The sequence below is a fragment of the Glarea lozoyensis genome (genome assembly GCF_000409485.1).
Source record: "Glarea lozoyensis ATCC 20868 chromosome Unknown GLAREA9, whole genome shotgun sequence".
NCBI classification, from domain to species: Eukaryota; Fungi; Ascomycota; class Leotiomycetes; order Helotiales; family Helotiaceae; genus Glarea; species Glarea lozoyensis.
Genome location: NW_007361004.1, coordinates 1,056,391 through 1,080,930, shown reverse-complemented (window position 1 = coordinate 1,080,930; position 24,540 = coordinate 1,056,391). Strand labels below are relative to the sequence as shown.

The 24,540-nt window shown below is 46.0% G+C and overlaps 11 protein-coding genes across 11 annotated transcripts; 4 read left to right on the top strand and 7 right to left on the bottom strand.

Moving 5' to 3' along the window:
- Positions 1–824: 824 nt before the first annotated feature.
- On the bottom strand, positions 825–2,462 carry GLAREA_08290 (uncharacterized protein; the record flags this gene model as incomplete). Its single annotated transcript, XM_008090335.1, has 2 exons — positions 825–1,831; positions 1,883–2,462. The coding sequence occupies 2 exons, from the start codon at positions 2,460–2,462 to the stop codon at positions 825–827; spliced, it is 1,587 nt and encodes a 528-aa protein (XP_008088526.1).
- A 508-nt stretch (positions 2,463–2,970) lies between these two features.
- GLAREA_08289 (uncharacterized protein) lies at positions 2,971–5,655 on the top strand (the record flags this gene model as incomplete). Its single annotated transcript, XM_008090334.1, has 1 exon — positions 2,971–5,655. One exon carries the CDS (start codon positions 2,971–2,973, stop codon positions 5,653–5,655), a length of 2,685 nt encoding a protein of 894 aa, XP_008088525.1.
- Positions 5,656–6,921: 1,266 nt separating this feature from the next.
- On the bottom strand, positions 6,922–7,884 carry GLAREA_08288 (uncharacterized protein; the record flags this gene model as incomplete). The annotated part of the gene is made up of 1 exon (XM_008090333.1): positions 6,922–7,884. The coding sequence occupies one exon, from the start codon at positions 7,882–7,884 to the stop codon at positions 6,922–6,924; it is 963 nt and encodes a 320-aa protein (XP_008088524.1).
- A 275-nt stretch (positions 7,885–8,159) lies between these two features.
- GLAREA_08287 (Isochorismatase-like hydrolase) lies at positions 8,160–9,089 on the top strand (the record flags this gene model as incomplete). The annotated part of the gene is made up of 3 exons (XM_008090332.1): positions 8,160–8,441; positions 8,511–8,969; positions 9,033–9,089. 3 exons carry the CDS (start codon positions 8,160–8,162, stop codon positions 9,087–9,089), a joined length of 798 nt encoding a protein of 265 aa, XP_008088523.1.
- A 578-nt stretch (positions 9,090–9,667) lies between these two features.
- On the bottom strand, positions 9,668–9,952 carry GLAREA_08286 (uncharacterized protein; the record flags this gene model as incomplete). Its single annotated transcript, XM_008090331.1, has 2 exons — positions 9,668–9,799; positions 9,854–9,952. The coding sequence occupies 2 exons, from the start codon at positions 9,950–9,952 to the stop codon at positions 9,668–9,670; spliced, it is 231 nt and encodes a 76-aa protein (XP_008088522.1).
- Positions 9,953–12,851: 2,899 nt separating this feature from the next.
- GLAREA_08285 (YjgF-like protein) lies at positions 12,852–13,363 on the bottom strand (the record flags this gene model as incomplete). Its single annotated transcript, XM_008090330.1, has 3 exons — positions 12,852–13,181; positions 13,242–13,255; positions 13,321–13,363. The coding sequence occupies 3 exons, from the start codon at positions 13,361–13,363 to the stop codon at positions 12,852–12,854; spliced, it is 387 nt and encodes a 128-aa protein (XP_008088521.1).
- A 684-nt stretch (positions 13,364–14,047) lies between these two features.
- Positions 14,048–14,945, bottom strand: GLAREA_08284 (uncharacterized protein; the record flags this gene model as incomplete). Its single annotated transcript, XM_008090329.1, has 2 exons — positions 14,048–14,088; positions 14,138–14,945. The coding sequence occupies 2 exons, from the start codon at positions 14,943–14,945 to the stop codon at positions 14,048–14,050; spliced, it is 849 nt and encodes a 282-aa protein (XP_008088520.1).
- A 2,361-nt stretch (positions 14,946–17,306) lies between these two features.
- Positions 17,307–18,340, bottom strand: GLAREA_08283 (Pectin lyase-like protein; the record flags this gene model as incomplete). Its single annotated transcript, XM_008090328.1, has 2 exons — positions 17,307–18,170; positions 18,221–18,340. 2 exons carry the CDS (start codon positions 18,338–18,340, stop codon positions 17,307–17,309), a joined length of 984 nt encoding a protein of 327 aa, XP_008088519.1.
- Positions 18,341–19,961: 1,621 nt separating this feature from the next.
- Positions 19,962–21,924, bottom strand: GLAREA_08282 (uncharacterized protein; the record flags this gene model as incomplete). Its single annotated transcript, XM_008090327.1, has 4 exons — positions 19,962–20,916; positions 20,963–21,189; positions 21,243–21,684; positions 21,818–21,924. 4 exons carry the CDS (start codon positions 21,922–21,924, stop codon positions 19,962–19,964), a joined length of 1,731 nt encoding a protein of 576 aa, XP_008088518.1.
- Positions 21,925–22,444: 520 nt separating this feature from the next.
- On the top strand, positions 22,445–22,600 carry GLAREA_08281 (uncharacterized protein; the record flags this gene model as incomplete). The annotated part of the gene is made up of 1 exon (XM_008090326.1): positions 22,445–22,600. The coding sequence occupies one exon, from the start codon at positions 22,445–22,447 to the stop codon at positions 22,598–22,600; it is 156 nt and encodes a 51-aa protein (XP_008088517.1).
- A 261-nt stretch (positions 22,601–22,861) lies between these two features.
- GLAREA_08280 (Protein kinase-like (PK-like)) lies at positions 22,862–23,652 on the top strand (the record flags this gene model as incomplete). Its single annotated transcript, XM_008090325.1, has 3 exons — positions 22,862–22,949; positions 23,001–23,191; positions 23,236–23,652. The coding sequence occupies 3 exons, from the start codon at positions 22,862–22,864 to the stop codon at positions 23,650–23,652; spliced, it is 696 nt and encodes a 231-aa protein (XP_008088516.1).
- Between the last annotated feature and the right edge of the window lie 888 nt (positions 23,653–24,540).

Sequence of the window (24,540 nt, the reverse complement as noted above, 5' to 3'; positions counted from 1 at the left end):
TCAGATAGGTTGGCCTGCTGTTTTGCCATTTAAAAAGGAAATGGAGCCTGCGTATTCCAAATTACTGGGTATTTTTGTCCATAAGTTTCAGACAATTACATGTCTATTCGCAAATCGTCTTACTGAATCTAATATTCTAGTAAATCGATCTGCTTTCCTATTTGCACTCATGTCCTTAAATCTCCATCATTAAAATCGGGGGAAATATGTGAAAGCGAACACATTTGATCACTCCTATTCAATGCAATACTGTCTGTTCTAGTTGCCACTTCGTTTTTATGTTATGTGCTTAATAAGTAATCACAATACTTTTCAACAAAATCATTAATACTTCAAGGAGAATATTGCAAGATGTGCTTAGAGTTAAGTAACACAGACCCGTGAAGTCCACTTAAGCCCCAAACTCGAGCTATTCACCTGAAGTTGTTGAATCATCACACCATGATCATAAATGTAAGCTTTCAAATTCAGTAGGTCCCAAGGAAACCTTACAATAACAGCACCAAATATCCACATAATTATTGTTGTGAACTCCATCATAAGACCTGGTGATAATGATACGAATTGGTTAGAAATAATGGAAGTCCTTTTCCCTTCTCTCTTCCTTCCGTCATCCTGCTATTTGAACAGTGAAGCAAAAATGGCAATACCGTAGACGAGCATTCAATCAGCCGGAGCTCTTGTTCTGATCTTAAGAAACTGGATATTGTTATTGCATAGAGCATTGCTTAATATGATAACGCCAAGCGCCGACCACCAGGAATACAATCGGTGGTACACAATCGCACGCTTGAATGACAGAACAAAATCCTCTCGCAGGATGCTTAAAATAAACCAGCTCTCGCAGCTTCGCCGCCTCCATCTTCAAGAACCTCTTCCATTCGCGCCTTCCCTCTACCAATACCGCCCTCTCCAACTCCCATTCGGCGCGCAACGTATCGTTGAGCTACAACTCCAACACCAAGACTCAACACTTCTTCTACCCACTCTGCAACCCATTCTCTTGGGTCTACACCTCCGCTCTCAATGATTTCTGCGATTTCCTCTGGGAGGTTTGGTGACTGATACTGTTCTTTCTCGCTCCCGAAAAAGCTTGTCTTCTGGTGTGAAGGTGAAGTGGAAGACGCTGGCGTTAATGGCGAAGGAGCGTCGAGCCATTTGATCCATTTCGCTGGAATAGGTTGGGTAAGTGTGTTGAAAGTGATGCTGTGTACTGGGTCGTGCAGGTAAATGGCGAATGAGATCAACTCATCTGGAGTCTCCTTGTCTTCCGCTACACCTGATTGTTCCTTCTCTTTGGACGAGTTTCCTTGAAAGAGCTCCTCTGGTACTTCATGTGAGATTGCCTGAACCGCCATGAAAATATCGCTACTTCGCACGGGGTTCGACTCGCTTAGATCCTCTGTCGCTCGCTGTGCGGCAGCTTCTAAACCGCCATTTGAATTGAAATATTCTGTCGAGTATGCTTCCGCACTAATGCGGACGAGCTTGGTCCCCTCGATTAGACCCTTCACAGATCCAAGATCTCGATGTTCATTTCCTTGCCTCCACCATGGACCATCACTCCATCCTGCACTGCCTCCTGAATAACCTGCCTCGGAGTTTCGGCGAGCTGTAGATTCATGTCCTCTTTGAATAACTAGAAGATCACCGCCCTCCACCTGAGCCATTACCCTCGAGAATGTGGAATAGATGAGAGGATCCAGGGAAGGGTAGCCGATAAAGTCATGGGTAATGTGTATCTGAAGTCGTTCGTGCGATGAAATGGGAGGCGCAAGGGTGTGGAGTATATTGGTGAATGTTGGCAAGGCTCTTGACCGCAAATCACCGCCTGTTCAAGTGGTTAGCAAGGCGCACAGGATCCAACATCGTCGTTACACACCAAAACCCTTGAGAGCGCCGACATTCCCCTTCACCTGTTCTGCCCATCGCTTCGCTTCTTCGTTCTGCTGGACTTCCTTGACCGCGGCCTCGGCAGTCTTGAGAGCCGCACTGGCAACGGTGGTGAAGCTTCCCCACCATCCTCCACCAGCTGCAGGAGCTTCTACGACCTTTTCCGCAGGCTGCGCTGCTGCAGATTTCTTCTCAGCCTCCTGAAGCTCGCTGCTGGTCGCTGAAGGAGTGAAACTTGTGTGGAATGACCGGGTGCTTTCGCCAGATTTTCGTGGAGGGGCTGGCTTGTCTTCGCTCGTGCGCGTGGAACCTGGAGGTGGTGTCGAGCGCTTTACCTGTTGTATTCTTGGAGTGTGCGGCCGGCTGACAGGCTGTGCACTTTTCTCGAGGTCTTTCTCGAGATCTGCAAATAAATCCTCTTCTGTCTGTGACGGAACTCCTTTGGCAGCTTTGGAGCTGGGAGCTCCGCCTTTGGCTGCGGGAGCTTTCGTTTCCTCTTCGAGGTCTTTGAATAGCTCGTCCACATCGACGTCGGCGGCAGCAGCCTTGGTGGGTTTCTTGGATGCCATAATTGTGTTGTGAGGACAATATAAAAGGTTGGTATTGAAGAGGACTGGCGATGCTCCGCATCAATACGTAGGATCCATCTATTGTTGTCTCGGAAGCAGAGGGACACCTTTGGCGCTAACACGGATGCGGCGCTTTGATTGGTGGGCGGCTGAGCTCGCGCAAGAACAGTTCTGACTTGAGCCACACCTGGAAACATCGTCGAGACTCAATACTTTGTACTTCCAACAAACTCGATATCGCAGACATTGGACGATTCACAGCACCTATTGTCGGTGATTGTGGCATTGTCAGCTTCTTGTTTCCATTCATTTGTCGCTTTTGAGCGCCGCGCCTGTTCTTTTCATCATTTGAGACCAGCCCCCATACAAACTCTTTTCTTTCTACTCAGCCGTCGTGAGACAACCATCACCACAGATCCCAAGTCTTGCGACAATCACATTACAGCTTTCCTAGCTCCCCTGAGTAATCTCAGAACGGGCGAGAGTTTCCAATATATTGGTTTACAATATGGCGCGAGCCAAAACGAATGTTGTAACCGTCCATCAGTTGCCGGAGACTCTCAAGACTGGCCCGACACTTAATTCAAACCACTCAATGGAGACGACATCCGAGTCGTCTTCTTCTCTCTCTTCTGCCTCAACCTGTCCTCATTGCCATTCCAGCTTCTCAGAGATGTCATCCAAGGTCAGTACTTATGCGCTTCATCTCCAACAATTCTTCTTGGTCTCCTTGACTGACTTAATGCAGGATTTCAACGATCACGTGGCGTCATGCACAAGACCCAGTACTGCGACCGATGATGATGACAGTTCTGACAGTTCTCTGACGCCGCCACCCGAGTCACCGTCTATTATTATCTTGAAATACAGAAAAGCGAGGGTAAAAAGTGACTCGGTTCCCTCTGTCTTGTCTACGGTAAATGAGGCAAACGATAATGTTGCCAAGCATCAAGAGATTAGTGCCACGATAGAATCTGACGATGAACCCGAAGTCAAGCCCATATTGGCTTATGACACCACGACTTTTGACTACTACGACAAAATTGATGACCGAGAAGAATCCGTAGTTACTCGTCCAAATTCGGAAGAGCCAGAACTTCCGAAAAACTCATTTCTTAGCAAGCTTGATGCATCTAACGAGGAGAAATTGGAGGCGAAGCGATACCCATTTCCTAAATTCACTTCGATTGAAGATTTTGAAGACTATGTCGCGAACGTTGATGAAGCGTCATATGAAGATCTATATGACCGCACCAGCTACATTGCGGGCGTCTTGGTTGACTACCAGAAGGAATGGGATGATATTGAGAAAGAAATATATATACACGAGTCGTACGTCAAAGCCCAAGCGAAAAAGGTGGCCGAGGCAGCCAAGTTTGCCGAAGAAGAAAAGGCCAAGGTAGAAGATCAGAAATATCTAGGAATTGCGGAGGCGTACAAGACTGAGCTTAAACTGAGCCGAAGCGACTGGGAACAGTTTCTGGAACGCTATGATACTACCGACGCAAAGCAAAATGACCTCGTTGAGCGGCTACGAAGTCTCCGCCTCCCCAATTTCCTCAGTGCAATACACAAGCGGCAAAAAGGAAGAGAACCAGAACCAATCAAGTTAATCGACAGACCTCTGATGGCAGAGAGAATCACGAAAGAAGAGTTAGCCATGGACAAGCGAAAGAGAGGAAGGCTTATAGATCAAATCACGTTTGAAGACATGAAGCATGCAGATGTTTACGGCTTCAACTACTCATCGCAACTTCATCACGTCGGTAACCAACCACAACCATCATATAGCGGTAAATTACAGGCCAGAGGAGATGCATCCGAAGAGGGACGTAGCCGAAGTCAGAGAAACAAGCACAACAAGTCTTATGATGCAGAACGAAGCGACACCCCGGAGACAGAGAATGACGAGCTTCCGGCAAAACGTGCTCGCAAACCACGGATGAATCTGGACATGGGGTTAGAGCCTCAGGGTCGGACAAGAACTGGCCCTGGCAGCCGCAGTAGCACCCCAGCTGTTCGAACGTTTCCATCCGGTAAGCGTGTTGGGAGGCCACCAGCAAAGTCTAAGCTCGCGGATGTTCACCTTCCACCATTGTCAGCAAGCCCGACTTATGAGGAGGGGTCGAGCACGAGAGACTTTCTAGAAGAAGATGTGAACAATAATCTAAAAGAAGCTGCCAAATCTTTGTTCAACCAAACACGTCAAAATGGCACGCCATCAACCAATGAGAACGAATCAACAGGACCAACCACCGCAGAGCCCACAAGACCGTCGTCGGCGTCGTCGGTGAAGAGCCCAAAGAAACGGAAACGAGAAGCTCAATTTACAGATGTTTTCCCCATCGCCCCCTTGCCTGCAGCCCCTGAAAACATGCAAAATACTCCTATACTGCCTCCTCTACCATCGGTGGCATTTGCCGATACCCCGCCCTCGTCTTCAGGTGGAGTGAAAAGGAAGCGCAAACCCAAGGAGCCGGATATCGATGAGTCAACGCTGGACCCTGAAGCTGCTGAAGCGCTGCGAAAGAAGCGAGCGAAGTCTGCTAAGCTCTCCGAAAGTCTACGCAAAAGATGGCAGAAAGGTCAAATGCAAGTTGCGATGGAGTCTCGAAAGGCTACGAATGCGTTGAAAAAGGCGGCAAAAGCTAACGCCAAAGCTGAAGCTACCAGCAACCCTCTACCAATGCCCACCTTCGCGCCTGCCCTCGCTCTTAACCCACCTATGCAATTAAACACGATGCAGCATCAATCCTTAATACCTGCTCCACCAACCGATGCTCCGCCGGCTAAGCGAAAATATGTATATAAAAATCCCAAGAAACCGGCACTCGAACCTTTGCAACCCGTTGCAACGCCTGCTCCACCTCCCGCTCCGCTATCAGCAGAGAAAGGCAGGTCCTCTTCCAAAGGAAAAAAACGTGCGCCGCCACCTCTAACTACCCGACTACCAAGCTCAAGAGCCAGACGGCCTGCGCGACGAGCTTTGGGTATGGACGGTATCGAGGATGACGAGGAAGAGGAAGAGATAGAGCAGCAGTTTAAAAGTGAATACGATCATTATCAAGCGCTGACTTCCCCTGGGAGCCCAGTCGTGCTTGGAAAGAGAAATAGGAAGTCGAAAATAAATCTGGCTGCTGCTATGCATGACGATGATATAGTTGATGACGATGAGGAATATTATAGTTCTTGAGAGGGGCTGCGAGTTGTATACAATACTTCGCCACGGACGCGATGAGGGTTGGGTTAAACATAGTTTGAATAGGATTCTTAAATTTGAATATCCATATTCATTTCCTTATAACAAAAGTCTATCTCTTCATCTGGGTGCCTGTCTTTATCTAACAAGTCTACTAAAGCTACTAATTTTTCAATGTCTGGATCCTCGGATGTTCCCCAAATTAAACAAATATCTCTGATATACGAGTAAAAGATACATGGGACAAGGAACTAAATCACCATAAACACGATGAAAAGCGACGTCTCAAATAGTCCCCTCATCGTTGCTTCAGCATCTTTATATCTGCACATGCCACTCATCAGTGGTTGACATGAGGCTCGTATTTATTGCGATTTTTCTTACAAAAATTTCTTTAGATATCAAAACTATGATCATTTTCATTTTATATACATCCAGTGTGATCCTTACCTAGACAGCAGATCCTCATATTTTGATATCTATGCACTTGTCTATCTGAGTTTATGGGGTTCCGGGGCATAGTCTCCGGAAGATCAGTAAACTTCCAAACAGAGCACCAGGGGTTGACATAACTCTCTGCGCAGCCAGAAACTATAAGTAATATTTTAACGACGGGATAACATCCAATTGTAATCTTTTTTTGATTCAGTAGTAGTCCTAAGCCTCGCGAATAAGCCTATGTTACCAGAAATACGATATCTAGCTGTTGTGCTGAGTTATCTACTTTCGAAGTTCTTGGGTGCGCACACAATTGTGTCACCCACTGGTGGAGTAAGGCCATTTTTTTGCTTTGTTAAACATTGCTTTAACATCTAGGTACACCTGCAGCTTTTTCGATTGTGTGGACCTTATGCAACTGCGCGATTGTAAATCACATCTCAAACGCACTACCCAAATTAGGAAATAGTGAAGCCTGATAAATCACAAAGTCTGAATGTCAAGGGTGCATATTATGTGGAACGGGAGGCTGGGAGTCAGGGGTGTTATTAATCAACAGGGAAGTCTGCCCCACCATGGACCTCCACTCTTCGACATCAACCCCAGAAAGAGATACAGTGGGGTGCATTTAGTTTGCACCCCCTACCACTTTTTGCCAAGTTACTTAGGCCTGATTAGGGTTTGTTATTGTGCTGCTTTTATAGGATAAAAATGAAGCTATTCCTAGTATTTTGTATACTATCCATCCGCGTCAATTACAGCCTTTACCCGCTTCTCCATTGTCATTGCTAGCCTATATAGAATACCGATATCAATAGCGTGCTAGGCCTCTTGTGCTGCCTGTACAAGTAGATCAAGAGTAGCCTCTGTATCAGGGGCTGTTTCAAGCTCAGGATAGAGTCTATAAATCTCTGCCTTAACTAAGGCCCAAAGGTTCTCAATTGGGTTAAGGTCTGGCGAATAAGGGGGCCATTTCATTACTTTAATATCTAATTGCCTTAAAAAGTCAAGAACAATATGGCCCCGGTGAGGACCTGCCCTATCGTGCATAAACTCCCCTCCTTCAACCATAATATCTGGCAAAAAAGCTCGATATACCTCCCTTATAACCCACGAGGTTACCCCTCCTCGAGGAGCCTCTGGGTCGCCATCTAAAGGTATTAATCCTGTCCGACGATTTGAGCCAAAGGCTGCCCAAAGCATCTTCCTAACACTCTTTCCAGAGCCTCGAATTGGGTGTATATCCTTAAGAAGGATCTGGTCGCAAGGCCGAGTAAATGTCCACACTAGTTTAACCCCTTTCCCTCTCTCAATTGTACACTCATCTGACCAGGAGACCTTGTGCCAATCGATTAGGCTATAGGTTTGGTGCTCAATAGCCCAGGCTAGTCGAGCGTCAGCATAAGCTTGTGTAATCTTAGGTCGGTTTCGTTGCCTCCATTTTCTCTTATTCATCTCCCGGTAAAGGTATTGGAGTGACCGCTTTTTACAAGCGTCGTCGATAGAGTATAGGAGGTCTCGCATCTTGATCTGGGGGTTGATATGATTCGTAACATCGTAGATGTGATCCCTTTGCTCTTCTGTAAGAGCACGAGGCCGGCCGGATCGTGGTCTTGACTCGTTTTTAGCTCCTCGAGAGGCCTCGCGTTTAATTATACTCTTAATCGTAGAAATCGGCCATTCAGGATATAGCGTGTGTATCCGTTTAGGACCATAATGAAGTGTAGTCGAGAGCTCGCAGATACGATCGCGCATACCAGGGGTTAGCTCCTTTCTTAGAGGCATTGTGAATAGCTTCAAAATTGTTGTAGAATGGAGAAATCGATCATAAAAGCAGCATAGGAATTACCCCTAGTCAGACCCAATTAAAGTGGTAAGGATGGGACAGGGGGTGCAAACTAAATGCACCCCACTGTAACGAAAGTTGCATTATCAGTTCAGATAATGGAGCCCCTCACTTGTTTGGCGGCAGATAGCTGCAGTGACGTTGACGAGATGGCATCTCAAAATCTTCAATACTCGTATTCTGCAGCGGTAACTCATCATCACCAATATTCAAGATGACGGACATTTCATTTGGACCCTCAACACGACCATGGCACTACTCCAAGACCACCAAAACCTTCGACCTATCCGGCGACTCGAAGAACAAACTGCAATTCTCGGCAACCGAGGGCCCATCTGGAACCCAAGTGACCATCGCAGCGGATTCCACGGCTCTCGTAATAGTAGACATGCAGAACTTCTTCCTCGACGCGCGTTGTATGGAACACAAAGAGGGTCTAGCAGCCATCGACCCGACCATCAAAGTAATCGAGAAATGCAGAGCCGCCGGAATACAGGTAATCAGATGCGCGCTTACTTTGTACCCAACAGTCATGTTTATGAGGCTGACCTGCATGGGGCTCTAGGTCATTTGGCTCAACTGGGGGCTGACGGAACATGATATGGAAACGATGCCTGGCGGTGTCCAGCGCGGGTTCATGAAAGACGAGATCGCTGCGAGCACGTCGGAGCTTCGGCCGTGGATGGGCTTGGGTGCCGAGTTGCCAGACGACCAAGGCCGTTGTCTGTTTGCGGATACTTGGAATGCAGATATATATCCGCCGCTAAAGAAGCATGTTGATTCTTCTGATATCCACTGCGCCAAGAATCGGATGAGTGGGTTGTGGACTCCTGAACAGCCTTTGTGGAAGGTGTTGGAGAAGGAGAAGATATCGACGGTATTGTATGCTGGTGTGAATACTGATCAGTGTGTCTTGGGTACCTTTGTGGATGGATATAATGCAGGTTGGAATTCAATTTTAATTGACGACTGCTGTGGCACACCAACACTTGGTGCGAAAGAAGTCACCCTATTGAATATCGCCGTAAGTTTACTCTTCAATTCAAATCCAGTCATATACGTATACTAGTGCTGACCTGCATAATAGAGCTGTTATGGTTTTGTCACCAATAGCACGAGTTTCTCTGCCGCTAAAGCGGTATGACAGAGGCAACACGAAGATAATGTAGTATTGTGTTGGTATTGTTTGCCTCGTGATTGAGGGAGTCGTATTGCCAATGAAAGCCCCGCCTCGTATTTACATATGGCCTTCCCGTGTTGATTTTAAACCCCGCAACCGTCGAGACTCGCACCTTTATCGATGGGCTCACCAGTGCTTTGCAAAACTGACGGGATACTGTCGAAACATAACGCTTCTAAAAAATAACTTTCTAATACCCCTCCCGTAATATGCATATTTAGCCATTCCAATAGAGACAATATTGTATATTTACTCAAAAGGATTCAGTAAATATAGCATTTCGGGGATGATGTTGCTATTCTTCCGTATCGAGGTGTCCCATCAGACTTGCAACACAATGGTGGCTCCTGCTATGTAGCACGCCTTATCCATTCCGACCTTCCACCCGAATATATTCCGATAGAAAAATACAAATTAAAAAAACTCCGATCCCAATGCAATCGCCGTAAAGGCCCGTGTTATCGCTCCCAAAAATGATTCGCTATAATGCAAGAAATGTTCAAATTGTTGTCGTTGATATTCGTGTCGTGGGATGTGGTGTATTATCGCGAGTTCCGTTGTACGAAGCTGATAGCTGAATTCGATTCTGCTGAGCTACCGACACATAATCCGTCTCTGGTTGCGCAACATGCGGTTTTGTCCATCTTGCCATTCAGGACTGCGTCTCTTATCTCCTGTGTAATTGTTAGTGGCGTTCAGAAAAGTCTGCGATGATAAGGAATACTCACGTCTGTGCAAGGAACCGGTGAGGGCTTTTGTATTGGCGTAGCGAGGACCGTCGACCAGCAGAAGAGGCCCATCAATAACCAGGAAGTCGAGAATTGCATTTTGATTGTATATTTGACGTCGTTTACGATCGTGGTATTGTTTGAACGAATGTGAGAGATTTCAAAGTCGAATACGTTTTTGAAGCTCTCAGCCTTCTCGAGGTCCACGTCTATTTGTGCAGAGCTGAGCGAGTAGTAATTTCCAGATCGTTCGAGCTGACGTGAGGAATAATTCGTCTCCCCTGGTGTTTGAAGAAGCAAAGAGGCTCTGTAGTTTTACCGCACACAAAAGAAAATGAAATTAATTGTTTTGGGATCGAGTATGCATGAAGGTCAACGCAAAGGATGCCAGCCCGACTTCTTATATGAGAAGCCTCCCATTGCCCTACACGAAAGCCACCGAACGCACGATACGGGCGTCGCCGATTATGGGTCCGAACAGGTGCAAATGCAGTTTCCCTGACACTCATCACCTCGCAGATCCCGTCACGAACGAAATCCACCCTCGTGTCGACCAGGTAACTGCCTTAGTGGCGGTCGTGCTGAATGCTGGGCCCCCGGCAGCGGGTTCGTGAGTTTGGCAGCGTTCGGCTTGATCGACGCGAGATCTCCAGCCACCGCTGGTGTCAGATTGTCGCATGTTTTGGGCGTTGCGATTTCTATTGTGGGATGGCCGCTAGGGGTTCTTTGGGTTAGGGTGGCTGTGTTGCCCGGATGGTTGAATTGCCTTTGGATGGATTGTTTTAAGGTTTTTGGGGATGGGATTGATTTGCAAATGCTTGGATGATGGGCTTGTAAGAGGTTATTTTCTTGATTAGGAGTTGTGATGCTTCCTGCTCTGGTGTTTGTTTCTTTCTTTCCGGAAAACCAACTCGTGTTGCATTTTTTAAGTCTTGCTGAGTAACCCTAATCTGTCCTGTCAGCTCCCATTTCCACATCGTGATGCTAACCAACTTTTACGATGTGGCGGGTCCTCGTCTTCTGGTTCGGTGGAGATTATAGAAACCCAGATTTCACGATACTTGATTGTCCGTGTTCTCTCGTATTTTGCAATCGTTCTGGGGATTACAATATCACATGTTCTCGTTACTTCTACTCGTTACTTCTACCGAGTTGATGCTTGCCACCACGCTTATTGCTGACGGATTTGCCATTCGTATTTTCGATTTACGTAGAGAATTGTAGACAAACGAGAGACATGTAGAATCAACTCGCGATGTTTTCTTTCGTATAATTTGAGTAGAGGCCTTTGCTTTTCGTATTTACACACTAGGGTCCGCCGAAGCACCGAGCTTAGGCACTAGCAGAGTGCTACTTGAGTAGATACGATTCTAGTGGCCGAACACGAACTATTTCTTATTGGGTGGATCTTTGAAATTAAATCCATACTTATTAGGAAAAGAGTCAGTTGGCTCGCGGAGGACAAAATAGATGTCAGGTACTAACCCACGAATATTCAGACTAAATAAGTCGACTTCGTACAAAATTTAAAAGGTCTTATTTACTCAAAATAATTGACGGAATGTGTCACATTGTTCTAAGTCGATCCACTAAATTACGATATTTCGTCAACTGAATCAAAGAAATATCGTGTTTCGACTGCCACATATTTTGTCCACCGCGAGGTTGGGTCTTGGTTAATGATCTTGAGGTCATCGTTCAATGTTTGTTGATATTTCCAAAGATCTGTACCTCCGGTATTGAATTTACAGTAGTCTCTCGAAGATGCATTACTGCGGGGTCTATCGTACTCATTATATGGAGCAACACTTGAGGCTCCTAGAAAACTAACAGGCAATAGTCCTTTTTACGAAGTATGACGATAAAGTATTAGTCAACACTTTATCAACTAGAAAAGACCGTTGCATTGCGATAATACGGAATCCTCTGCCTGTGTTCCGACCAACTGCTGAAGAAACGGCCCTGTCAGCACTTAAACATCATGATAACTCAGTCTCTACGCCGCTCAGCCCTAAAGACCCACCAACCAGCAAGTAAGCTGACTTAAGTTTTGGAAGAAGGATTGAACGCTAGTTCATCCAAGTGAGAGGATTTTGTGCGCTAGATGAAATGGTCTTGTTGCAAGTTACATTAACGCATATCCAAAGGATTTTCCCTTTTGATCTATGAAGCTTTAAAAGATCAATTTGAGAAGAAAGTAAAACAATTAGCGATGATCAAGTTGAGGTGGTAAATTCCGAGATTGTAGGCTAGGGTAGGTACATGGTAGGGAATCCTATGGATTTGGAACTTCGGGGTTATCAAACACAAGCCAGATTCGGCTGAAAGTTCCAAGCTGTCTGTAGGATCAGCCACCGTAAGTGAGACATGCTCGCGAGAACTTTGCTTTAATGAAAAGTGCACGCCAAGGAATCAGCTTACTGGCGCTTGTTCTTTCGGACGCTGGATTTAAGCGCTCTGGAAAAGCTGGAGGGATTGATATTTGACGCCGTGCAACGGGGCGACTTTTGTGTCAGACGGAAGATTAATGCAACCAGGTCTGATAAAGTAGCTTAAAAGAGCGTGACCATACAATAATGCAGAGAAGTCCTAACGATGTAGAGAATTGTGAGATGAATGTGCCTTCGGGTCTCGGTCCAAGATACAATTTCAAATTTGCCTCAAACATATGCATCGCATTTGCATCACTAGACTTCTCAACCTTCCCGAGAAGCTAAGCTCGAGGTGACTCGAAGAGCCTGAGCTGAAAGCATTCCCCCGAACACATTGTACCTTGCCAGTGTGATCAAAATTTGTACGAATAATACCACTGAATAATTGAACATACTCCCCGTAAACAGGCCAGTCCCAGGATTTTTGAGATTTAATCAACAATCTACCCCAAGCATGGATATAGAGGAGCGGGAAAAATCAACGGCGCTGCGAGTATTCTGTGACAATTGTCGATGCAGGTGCAGACTTGCATTCGTGGCTCTACTTTTTTGTCTTTATCGTGTACTCAAGCTAAAGCAATGCACTCAATCTCGACCGGAACCCCCTTTGGCAATTGGTACACAGCAACGCAGCTTCTCGCAGGCTTGTGTGTAAAGAACTTCTCATAAACACCATTCATCTCCACAAAGTTATCCATCGACGTGAGGAAAACATTGACCTTGACGACCTTTGATATGGAGCTACCAGCTGCTTCTAGTACTGCAGATAGGTTCTTGATGCATTGTTCCGTCATCTGCGAGATCGAGGAGGTTGGTTGGCTCAGGATCTCTCCTTCTGGAGTGCAAGGAATTTGACCACTGCAGTAAATTGTTGAGGAAGTAGCAATTGCTTGAGACTGGATTCGAAAGTCATCAGATGAGCTCGTAAATTAGAGTTGTTTGGAGGGGAAACATACGTATGGTCCAAGAGCTACAAGAAAATATTAGCTTGATCCCTCCTATCAAGGTTGAAACAGAAAAGTATCAAGGACTTACCAGGAGCAGCATCCTTTGTGAACACGGTTTTGAAGTCTGCCATATTGGGATGATCGATTGTTTTTGATTTGAAAATGAGGTCTTCCTGTTCAATTGGTCTATCTGATATTTTCTGGTAATGTCGTTCGCAATGTTTTGTTTGCGATATTCGGAGGAGGGGTTATGAAGCTCATTTAGCGAACGTGGGGTTGTCGTTATCACAGCAACCTGGAAGCCCACTAAAAACTTCACGTGATGTCAAACCGACACATCGATGGGAGACTTTAACGAGCCACCTTCAACGACATGCTAAGAAACAAACGCACAATATCTCAACGACCACAACATCGTGGCTACTCACGGCTCGAGTAATGGTTATGGATCCTAAATAACTCCTGAATACCCGGTCGGAGTCTCGTTTTTATACCCACAACTCTCGTGCGCCGATCTCACCATCATTGCTTGCCTATCTGGAGCCTGTCGACATGCAGACCAGCAATCAACACAACTGAAAAGAAGGACATAAATGAATTCCCGCGGTTCATTCTTCATTATCTGGTTTTCAGTACATGGGCAAAGCTGTTTTAATGTCACAAATATCTCCACATCATAATACATAAGTTTTCGTCCCTACGCCACGCAAAACGCCGAACACCTTATCCCCGTTCCTGAAGACCATTGTCAACCGAACAGCACCACCGAAATGTTCAATTTTACCCAAGTACTCCGCCACGACTACTCAAAACTCTCAGCACCTCCTGCTCTGGATATATAATTGCGCTGTTTGCACTATTCAAGTTAGAAAGTTGTGGAGTAGAACGTGGCTGGTCGAACATACTTTGAGCATTCAACTTCGACGACCTTTCGTCATTCCGAGAGTATTCCAGCTTGCGATGACCATCGTAATGTGAATCATCGCAGGAGCAGAACCCCTGATAGCCAATGTCGTCCAGATCTGGAGTGGGCAGTCTGCTAATCCTCGGCGTTGGTGGAGGCCAAGTAAAGGGTGGTGCCTCTGGCACGGGTGGAAGAGATCCGTCTATGTGAAAATGCTTTTTGTTTGAGGGGTATGATCTTGCACTGGATGAAGTACATGCCAGTGAGCCTGCGTCGAATTGGGTGGCTCTTCTCTTGGATCGACTCGTTCCGGAAGGCCCAACGATTTTAAGCGAGGTCACGTGGTCATGGAGCTGGGGAGTCGACGACGACGTTCTAGGCTGCCTTTTGGGAATAGCCTCAAGCTGACCTCTTGAAGTCTTCTGGGAGTTTATCATGGGGCCAGATACCATATGGCGAGTGTCATAGAGCCCGAAGTCGTTGGGGATCCTGTTCCTCATGATCCTGACTGAAGAATTCATTGCCGGAATTGGGGACCGATGGGTGGTCTGCGATGGCATCAACGAAGTCGATTTTGTATTTCTCATCGATGAAATACGAACTATTCTTGGTGTTTGATCATTGTCTACCACGTCGGAGGCCCAATGGACCTTTCTTGTTGTTGCTGTCTTTGGTTGTGGTGAAAATCTGTCACGACTCTCCTCAAGTGAGGACGGCCTTGACGATACCGATGTGAACGATGAGGGACAATGCCTCCAATATGTATTCTCTGAAGTCAGAACATATGGATACGGTGTGAAAGCAGTCATACTGTCGGCGTGGGGTGACGACAGCGATGAGTGCGTTTTGTTGATATGAGAATCAAGCCAGCGTGGATTTCAAAGCTCAGTCGCGACGGGGTGATGATTCGGGTTGACTGTTGATGTCCGAGTCTGATGGAATCCTCTCCCACGATGAGCTGTTGATGTAGTATCGATGACTTGGGATGCCTTGGCTGGACTGTCCTCGCACGATCAAGCGATAAGGGCTGATCGAGGGTACCGGAAATGCTTCACGTGGGGAAGTCCTCACAGGGGTCCTATGATATCCGAAGAAATTGGATGATTGTTGTGGGGGATGGACTCGATGGATGAGATGACCTGCAAGATGGAAGAAGAAGTTGTAGGAAGGTTGGTGAGGGAGGGGGAGTCGGAGCCTTTTAAGGTACGGGGTGATGGGTGCTTTAGTGTCGACCAACCAGAAGCGAGGAAAGTTCCTGCGGCGCTGCAGGTCTACCACTTAGCGACTGCTCATCACACCTCTCCCTTCTGTCATGCCATGTGGTCTTCTCTTTCTTGTCGACTGTGTTTATCGTGTCTTGAACGAGGTTATTCATTATTAATTTGAATCTCTCGTCTATATGCTGATTCCATTTGATCTAAACAGATTTTACATGTAGAAACCTTTCATGCATGAGTCTATACGATTATTTAGTAGACGTATTCATTGTTCATAGTGCATGTTCTACTGTATATTCAGATACCAATACCATCGTAGTCAATTCTTGATACCGCTATTTAAGCGATACTCGTGGATTTCTTTGTTTCTCAAGCAAGGAAACAACAAGTCGGCTTGGTCAATGTGCAGGCTGCTCAGCCGACGCTCAATTACAGAACACCTTCTGATCCGGATAACACTCAATGGTTTTGTTACTAGATACTGCAGTCAATCTTAGCTTGAAGCAGGTACGCATATATACAGATAGCCTGTCACCTCAGGGGATTAAGCCTGCAGTCTGAACTGTTCAGGGCTATTTTCAAGCCAACCATGCTTTTTGTACATACGCCCATGTATAGCTGTCTGCTCCGGTCTACCGCAAATTGCTTGCATCGAATGCAAACCCTTTGTATATAAAGATTGGTGAAGCAAAGACTCAATTCTGTGTATCTGGAATCGAGGTCGGACATAAGATGTTCTGTATCCGTGATCATGCGAACGAGGTGGCTGATGTAGACTTGTAACGTGCAGGACCTTGTTTTCTGGGTGTTTTTTAGTAATATATTCGTTCTTCGTTTTCATTTGTTGTGTATATTACTGTTAACAATGTCATTATGAATCTTCACGGGAGAATGGGTGTCCTTTGGGTGCAGATTCGTTCCGTCTTTTTGATGGTTCATGAGAGCGAGTAAGCCAATTCAACGACTTTCCCGAACAGAGTTATTTTCAAACATGTCTCTTCTCAGTACAGTATAGAGCCTGTCTCCAAAAAAGCACTGATTTAACTCCCTCCTTAAATCATTGTTTACTCAATTTATCAAGTGTTGCAAAGCAAGCGATTTATCTGAAGTGTTACATTTCGGGAGATGCAGGCACATAGTATAATGTAACCCACTTTCATGAGTGGCGAAATCTTTTACAAAGTTGGCCTCGCTAAATCAAACTGAGTGTCGATCGAGGTTAATCACGTGCCATCCCAGTCACACATTCTGAGCACTAAAACTTTTCCTTCAATTTTGTAATATCTTAGGTAACGTGCAAAAAGCCTGTTATGTGACCTCCATTGTCTAATACATGTTTCGAACGAAGAGTTTGTGGTTGCCTCGAGGAGGACAAATAATTGTCAATCACCTTCCTACTATTCTTAGACTGAATACGCCGACTTCGAATAGAGCGTAAGAAGTCTTATTTACTGAAAATAATAGACTAAATATCTCACATTGTTCTAAATTAACTCACCAAATATACGATAATTCGTCAACTTGATCGGACAAATACCGTGTTTCGACTGCCACTTATTTTGTCCACCGGAAGCTTGCCTCGAGTCGAGCACGGTTCACCGATTTCACCGATGTCCAGAACGAGTGAAGACAATTCGCTTGACACCAAGCCACAGGATTGGACAGATGGGCACTTGGCTGTTATTGGCAGTAACCAGCTATAGGTTTCACGGTACTTGCAAAAATTCAATTACGAAGAACAGAACGGCACCAGCCTCGCTTTGATTTTCCTCAAACGACCATGCATAAGCTAAAAGATATATACAGAAGTACAGACACAAAATCTATCCAATACCTCCAGAGCACTAGGCTCTGATGTGTGCGCCAAGCAGGATCCTATTTACAAGAAAATTCCACACAAAAGAGGCGAATCCACATAGCGAAGTTCGCGACAGAAGTTCTCGAATTCCACATCTAGAACTTGAGGGTAACACCAGCCGTACCGACGACAGCTGCCTTGACGGCGGAAGCGTCGAGCTTAGTGTATGAGTATGGTACGGTCTTGAGAGTTCCGGCCGGAGCGGTGTTGGATCCAGATCCAAAGTCGTTGCCAGTGGCCACAGCGAATCCACCGTCGGTGCTGTAGACGGATTTCTTGGAGTCGACGAAGACGTTGTTCTCAACGAGAACTTGAGCACCTTGACGAGTGTTGATTCCGTCGGAGACGGAGTTATAGTAGTTGTTGAACATGTGGCCGGTACCGAAACGGAAAGATGGGCCACGGGAGTTGAGATTTTCAAAAAGGTTGTTGGCGTAGGTTACGCGCAAGTGTCCCTTATCCTCTGCGCCGTTACTGTCGGAGTGGCCGACGAGAGAAGCCTTCCAGTGGTCGTGAACGAAACTGTTCGAGATTGTGACAAAATCTGCCGCATGGGTGAGATCGAGCAAACCATCATAGAAATCTTTATCGTGGTCTCTGTCGCTGGAAACGTCGACGTGGTCGATCCAGACATTGGTGGACTTCTGCACACCAATGGCATCACCGTTTGCAGCAAGGACCTTGGCAATAGCAATGTTTCTGATGACAACATTGCTCATTCCCTTGACGATGAGACCGAAGCCGGTGAAGACAACAGAGCTGTCTTTACCAATGATGGAGGTGTTGGAGCCGACTTTGACTTGTTTGGCTGCCTGGGTTATTGGGCCCGACACGTAGACGACCTTCTTGTCGCTTGAACTGACGGCTGCTGTGAATTCGGCGAAGGAAGAGACAGTGGTAGTGGTACCACCTGCTCCCCCAGTCGTTCCTCCGTTTTGAGAAGCGTAACCAACTGGTGTCTGAAAGTATGTTAGAGAAGACACAAGATACGCAACTTTTGATGGCTTACATCGGTAACGCTTGCGCGCTTTTCAAACGCAGCGTTGACTGGCTCTTGAACAGTTGGGGTTGGTGCGGCAAGAGCGGCTACAACCATAAGACTGGAAGACAAGACAGTAGAGAACTTCATATTTGCAGTTTTGTGACGATTGCGGAGTAGACAGTTGTAGATGGATATTTAAATGGTCGGTGTAAGTGAGGGAAAAAAAATGAATGTATAGACTTTGTCTTTGTCAAAAAGAATGTAATTGAAGTTGGAACGGAGAAAAGAATGTAAGATCTTGTAGATTGATAAGGGAGCAATTCGTAGGGTAAACGGGTATACTTTATATTCCTTCTGAATGGCGCAAGATTGCAGGGGCCCATCGTGATATTTCCATGGTCCTAGAGTTTTGTATTAGTGCTTTCATCACAGGTGCTCTAATCGGTGGAGTGCCACGCAATGGAGGCCGGAGTTAATATATTTCATCAGGTTAGTCAGTCTTGTTTATTCCACTTTAGACTCTTCCTGCAATTTGCAATTCTCTATTTGGTAGTGTTTTACTGGAGAAGACAGGGGGTGATAAAAGAGAAACAACTTAGCTGACGGCTCAGCCCGGAAAGCCGCTTCGTCCGATTGTTTCTGCGGCGAACACCCCAGATCCACCAGCAAGTTGCCAGCAAAGGAGATTTGATTGTGCAATAAGGGGCAGTATGGGATAGTGGAGGAACAGCCATGCTAGCGGAATCTTGGCGTCAAGTTCTCAGGAAACAAACTTAGAAAGTCCATGGTAATAATTAATCCGCAGAATGAAAGTGTCTTGCGGAGAAGAGAAGTGTGACCCTTTTCCATCATGTTGTTGTCCAAAAGCCGAGAGTTGCGGCTGCAAATATTAGAAAATCCGTGCACGTAAATGAATGTGACTTGATGATGTCGGCAGAAGAACTTGCAGTACCATTATGCATAACAATTATTCCACGAATACGATTAAGGTTATTCTACCATAACCAAACTGCAATGTTCGGATGAATACAGGAAAACTTCGGACGGGTACATTGAATCCAAAGGAAACAACCTCTGGTAGTAATTCCTCATGGGTGTTGAGTGTTCGTGTAACTGAAACAATGCCAAGTAAGTTAGGTCATGCCAAGAAATCTTCATCTTTGTGTCACGTTTCTTGATTATTGAACTTGTGGACTTAAAGAAGAATTGCCTTTTCATGAGTCGTGACATTGTAAACTCCTGAATCGCATGAGCCCGGAAAGAACAACACCAAGGAATGACCTTTCGGCACCCATTATGAGTGACGGTCTGAAATCTTCGAATTCCACGAATGACTTTAGCATCCGCAAGAAGTAGGTTAAAACACACTGAAGGAAACCGACTTCGAGCATACCTGAAACTAGCGATTTTTAAGCATACTTGCTTCTTCTCGTGCTTGGAAAAGGATGGAAATGCGGGTCACCAACAATGGACCGCAGTAACAAGATGCCGTGATTTATTCTCGGCGTTTGATCAAATGTCAGATTCTTTGACTGATTGTCTGCTTTGCAAGAGGTTTCAGATTTGTCATGAGTGTTCTTCAAATTATTTCCTTCCTAGCATCGAACTACTCGCGAGAGACGACGTTGCTAATAGACCAACCTTTGAGAAAGTTTTAATTGCTTCGACCAATTCTTGCTGACATTATTCAATGTAGAACAGCTCCAATGAGCTTTGTACCCCAGAGGTGCCCTCCAAAACCAACAAACTTCTGGTATATTAGTACTGTTCATCGCCCGAAATGTCTCAACTCCAACCATCTCAACGGTGCGTAAACCAAGCCTGCCCAAGCAAACCCAACATAATTCCCCATATCAGCTCCAAAATCGCCAACGGTCTTCGCCAAAGGACCGACATAATATACTTGTGCCATACATAGTATAGCACCTATCCAACCGACACAGAACGCTGCAGTAGCAGCAAGTCCAAGTGGAAGACGGGAAGGAACATTCCAGTCAGACCAAACAAACTTCGGGTCAGAGCGCCTACGGAAAACGAATTCTTCTTCTAGAGTGATGACGATCCAAAGTACAACCCCTAGTGACGTTAGTGGAATTCTTATGGCGGTAAATGGAAACTTGCAATATCCCATCAAAGCCAGGAAATTCGTAAATATCTCGGAGAGACTGTCCTTGCCTACCAATGCGCAAACGGTAAAAATGATTACGGCAAGAGTGTTCCATAGGAATCTTGGAACGATAGCTGTATATCTCCCGAGAATCTGGAAGTCGATACCGGACGAGTAAGTTGGAGGTACCATGTTGGATATCAAACCGAGAGCTGCCAGAACCGAACAGAATTTCCCAAAGCCACCTAAGGAGGAGTATCCGGCAACTATAAGAGCGCCAGATCCAGCGCCAGCAGCTTCCCAGCTCGGTTGAGTGGCAATACCGGATGCTAATCCTGCACCGAGTATGAATGTCAGCGAGAAGGAAAGTGTCAGCCCGAGCATGGTTGCACCAGCCACTTTCCAGCGCGTAGCAGACTGCGGATTGCAGTACACGAGGAAGTCAGCAGCACCTGGCGAGTAGGTGATTGCAGCAGAGAGACAAACCGAAAAGAATGAGATTCGGTTTCCGATCAGTGTCCGGCCGGTTGCTACAGAAGGCGTCGTTGTATCATAATGGCGTGCGGTAGTCCCCAACAGAATAAGCAGAATTACGGATGAGAAAACCCATACCCATCTGAGAACATTAAATCAAGTCAGGACAATACACCGGAAAGACATACCTTTCAAAGTGATGGAATATCTTAATGCCGAAGGTCGTGACAACAAATGTCAAAATTGCTGTTATTACAATACCCACCTCAACCGACAGACTTCCATTTGATGAGACTGCTGAAAGGATTTGGCCAGCAATAACCGCCCCTATCATAGAATAACCGATAAGAATCACCAAGTTAAGCAGAACACATATTTTCACAGGCCACCATCCCATAGAAAATCGAGCTACGATCTACAAAACCTTATTAGCTACTCAGTCCACCTACTATGCCTTAAAAAACTTACTAAAGTGCGATTTCCACTCCAAGGGCCCCAACCGGCTGTATAAGCCACTGGGATGGTCCCAAGAATGCCACCAAAGACACTACAGCATACTGCATCAACGAATCCGAGCTCAAATACACTTTGCCCAATACTACCAAGGGTAATGTTCTGGGCGGCCGCGTTAATGGAAAACCACATCATGACAATCTGCCAGAAATTGAGCGTGGTTTTCTCGGTTTGGTCCTGCTCTTTCACACGGTGTATACCTCGAGCCTCAAAGCCGAGGAGTATCTCAATTTGGTACAACCATGCCAGGAATTTGTTCTTAGGTGTGATTTCGTCATGCACATTGAGTGTGGGGTCGTGTTTCTTCACAGCCGCTCCAGACTCTAGTGGAAGTGCTGGGCCTGGAGTTGTCACTGCCCCTTTCTCAACGTCTGTTACGGAATCGCTAGAGGCCATCCTATGTCTCGGTTAGCACATGGCGACTGTGGCAAGGAGAATCAATCTTTGCGATTGAGGAGTATTGGGGAAGCAAGATTCTTTCGCAGGCATTATCCTGATCAAGTGTAACCGTATGATCTCAGACTATGTACACCCGCCATAATATCTTCACGTTATCAGATATGGTTAGGGTGGGTGTACACGGCCACCGGTTCATTGCCTTTTTGGGCGCAGGTGGTTTACCTGGATCGGATGGCATATTGGTGCTACTCAAAAAATGCTGCATATTCCCGTATGGTCTGACGGGTAAGCTCGTACTTGTAGTTATGATTCAAGCTTCTGGCGAGGTGAAATATGAGTTGTGTATTGCCACTTGAAATACGTGGTGGGGATGACTCTTGAAGCAGTTCGAGAAATTTATTGCTTTATCGGTTATCAAAAGTGGAGTGAGTTTCTGACTTGAGGGTTGATGTGAACATCCTCGTTCGGCCCGTATGGCCGAGGTTTTCCCGGCTCTCGTTCTGCGGCACGACTCCTTTCTCCGGAGTCGAAACGAGTACTACATGACGTCTCGAAACTGTAGACTCAACTTTGGTTAAGAGATTAGAGGTTGAAAAGTGTTTTGAGCTGTTCAGAGAACCGGTTTCAAGTTCCATACACTGATCCTTCTATGTGAATAAACACATAGTCCGGAGCTCGTCCGACTCGGTCGATATTTCCTTCTCAACAACCCGCATCCTTCCAGACATCACTCGTGTATCGCGTTTGCATCAAGCACCATGGCCCTGCGCATCGGGAACACTATTCGTGGAAGAAAATACTCATATCGTCTGATTGAAAAGCTTGGCGACAAGACGATCTTCAGCCCTGTTTTCAAGGCCGAGCTCTTGCCTGGCGTTCAATATCTTCTTCCAAAGAGTCTATGGCACGTCTAAAATCACGTTGCAGGTTGGATTTACGGTAATTCTTACGCCAGGGCGGTTGTAAAAAGCGCCAATCTTGAGAATCTGAGTCAGGTAGACTGCCTAATAAAGGAATATCAGTATTACAAGAGGCCTTCCATTGCATCGTATAGGAACTTTCGAAAGTTGCGTGACGTTATTAACAACCCTACTGGTTGGACGGCTGACAATCCTTTCTGTTTAGCCTTTGAATGGATGGATACGACTCTGGCGGAGGTTCCTTTCGAGGATCACATGAGAAATTCTGTATTGGTTGCGAAAATCGTCGAGGTATGCTTAAAGGCGTTTGTGGAGCTAGAAAAAGAGCACCTTGTTTACTCAGGTATGCTGCTTACTTTCAGTGACTTCTTACACCATTCACTAAGTTACGCAGACTTGAAACCTGCGAATGTCCTTATGTCTAGAGTTGGCGGGCAATTCGATATCCAGCTTGGAGACTTGGGGCTAGCAGGACCAGAGGGCAGCAACTCACGCTGGGTGCAACCCGAAGCTTTTCGTGCTCCTGAGGTCTGGACAGGTGTGAGGTGCTTCTATAAAGCCGATGTGTGGGCTATTGCTGCTATGGTTAGTTGCCGGCCTCTTCTTGTTGCTTAGACTAAAGAAGGAAGATAATGCAACGAATTGATACCAATATTCTGGGAAACGCCGATAACATCGACAAGACGCTTATTCACCCAATAGCATGGTGTCTAGCCAAGATTATGCTTCTCTTCGACCCATTCTGTAGCTCGATCTCTCCTCCTTCTGATATCGATAAGGCCTTACAGGACTCGTTCAAATTAGCTCAGATCCTTACGATAACAAAAGATAACGAAGATTCCGACGAACTCCTTTTGCAGATTCCTTCATTTGAGATGTGGGCCGATCTAGCTCGGGACGCTGGTGTACCGAAGGCAGTGCTAGACGTTATACACCTTCTGGCCGTTCCTAACCCGACGAAGAGACCATCGGCTTTCCCAGCTCTTCAATCACCCGAATATAAGGTCCTCCAGAAAGCTGCCGCCGCGTGCGAAAGGCACTTTTAAGATCGTGGCATCCGCTGATACTAGATGGACATTTGGATTCGAAGCCAATACAAAAAATGGTATACTTTCAGCACAACTGCCTTCTGGAAACTTCTTTGGCGCGACATTAAAGACCAGTTCAACAATCCGTAAGTAAGGTCACCTTTCTCTTCCTTTGTGTTTTCCTCGCTTAACTCACCATCAGCCAACCACAGACAGCGTGCATATTTTGTTGCATGTCGCTCAAAACTTCGACTAGACATGTCGCCATAACCACTCGGCAATCAGTCATGTGATCGGATGTAACAACATCTGACCATGTGCATCCCCACCTTAGGTACAAGTACAGGATGATCTCGATTATTGATAGCCTGTCTGTAAGCGTGCTCCGTGGGGTACCTGGGTATTTTACATGCAGAACTGGAGAAAGGCCGATTACATCCCAACCTGATCCCTTTTTACAAGCTCGTGTAAGACTTGCATCTCCCGAATGCAAGTAATCTCAAGGTTAATCTGTCTAACCCTTCTAAGCTTTCGCGTTAGTAGACCGCTGCCTCATTCCTTAACTGATGGATGCCAACAAGCCATTAGAAAACAGGGTGGCTAGCTCCAGCCAAACCATCTCCTCCACACAATCAGTCAAATTTCTTGCCAATTCGGCCCGTGGACTTTCTATGATCCTCTTGGTTATTTAGGTTCGGCAAGAGAAGGTACCATGGGAGGAAAGACTGAAGGCCGGATCCAACCCGGCAAGCAAAGCTAACGGTAGTCCCTACATGCTTTGGAGAGCCCCTGAGCATAAGCGGATCTATTTCATACATCACGCTAGTCTCCTTATAAGCTTTGATACCGTGAGTAAACCCATGATATAGGATTTTCGACGTTTCTGTATGGCTTCTTTGTTGGGGG